Source organism: Equus asinus, chromosome 25 (genome assembly GCF_041296235.1).
Source record: "Equus asinus isolate D_3611 breed Donkey chromosome 25, EquAss-T2T_v2, whole genome shotgun sequence".
NCBI classification, from domain to species: Eukaryota; Metazoa; Chordata; class Mammalia; order Perissodactyla; family Equidae; genus Equus; species Equus asinus.
This window is the reverse complement of record NC_091814.1, coordinates 21,020,364-21,021,508: the sequence shown is the minus strand read 5'-3', so window position 1 is coordinate 21,021,508 and position 1,145 is coordinate 21,020,364. Positions and strand designations below refer to the sequence as shown.

Sequence of the window (1,145 nt, the reverse complement as noted above, 5' to 3'; positions counted from 1 at the left end):
AGAAAAATAGCACTGTGAGTGCATGTTAATTTAGGATAATTCTGGCTAATTTTCAGCGCTTTTTTTTCTCTCCCATACCAGTTATTTATCATTCATATCAGACTGGTGGTAGCTACTTTATGAGGGTAAGTTTCCCTGACTTCTCAGCTCCAAAGGCTTCTGGACCTGACCATATTGGCTTTATTCCACGGGATCAGCTCTCCATGGCCAATTCCTCCTGTGTTACTGAGTTCTTACTGCTAGGTTTCTCCAGCTTTGGAGAATTTCAGCTTGTCCTCTTTGTGGTCTTTCTCTGCCTCTACTTGATCATCCTGAGTGGAAACATCACCATTATCTCAGTCATCCGCCTGGATCACAGCCTCCACACACCCATGTACTTCTTTCTATGTGTCCTCTCTACCTCTGAGATCTTCTACACAATTGTCATCCTGCCCAAGATGCTTATCAATCTGCTTTCTATACTCAGGACACTCTCCTTCATGAGTTGTGCCACTCAGATGTTTTTCTTCCTTGGTTTTGCTGTCACCAATTGCCTGCTCCTGGGAGTGATGGGTTATGATCGTTATGCTGCCATCTGCCAGCCTTTGTATTATCCCATCCTTATGAGCTGGAAGGTATGTGGACAACTGGTAGCAATTTGTATTGTTAGTGGCTTCCTAATTTCTCTGGTGGGAACAAGTTTAGTCTTTAGCCTCCCCTTCTGTGACTCTAACAAGATCAATCACTACTTTTGTGATATTTCACCGGTCATCCGTCTCGCCTGTGCTGAAACCTACATCAATGAACTGATCATCTTCATCTGTGGGGTCTTGGTACTCATTGTGCCCTTGATCTTTATCTGCATCTCTTATGGCTTTATTCTCCATACCATCTTGAAGATCCCATCAGCTGAAGGTAAGCGAAAAGCTTTCTCCACTTGTGCCTCCCATCTCATTGTGGTCATTGTCCATTATGGTTGTGCTTCCTTTGTCTACCTGCGACCCTCGGCCAAATATACATCAGGCAAAGACAGGCTGGTGACAGTGACCTATACCATCATTACCCCACTGTTGAACCCTATGGTATACAGCCTCAGGAACAAAGATGTACAGCTGGCCATTCGGAAAATGATTGGGAAGACTGGGTTTCCTCTTAAGAAGGTATAA

General features: G+C 44.2%; 1 protein-coding gene across 1 annotated transcript; it reads left to right on the top strand.

Moving 5' to 3' along the window:
- The first annotated feature begins 203 nt into the window (after positions 1–203).
- On the top strand, positions 204–1,145 carry LOC106835785 (olfactory receptor 10R2-like). Its single transcript, XM_014848396.1, has one exon. The coding sequence runs from the start codon at positions 204–206 to the stop codon at positions 1,143–1,145; it is 942 nt and encodes a 313-aa protein (XP_014703882.1).

Coding starts and splice junctions, on each gene's coding strand:
- LOC106835785 (XM_014848396.1), top strand. CDS start 204: ATGGCCAATTCCTCCTGTGTTACTGAGTTCTTACTGCTAGGTTTCTCC.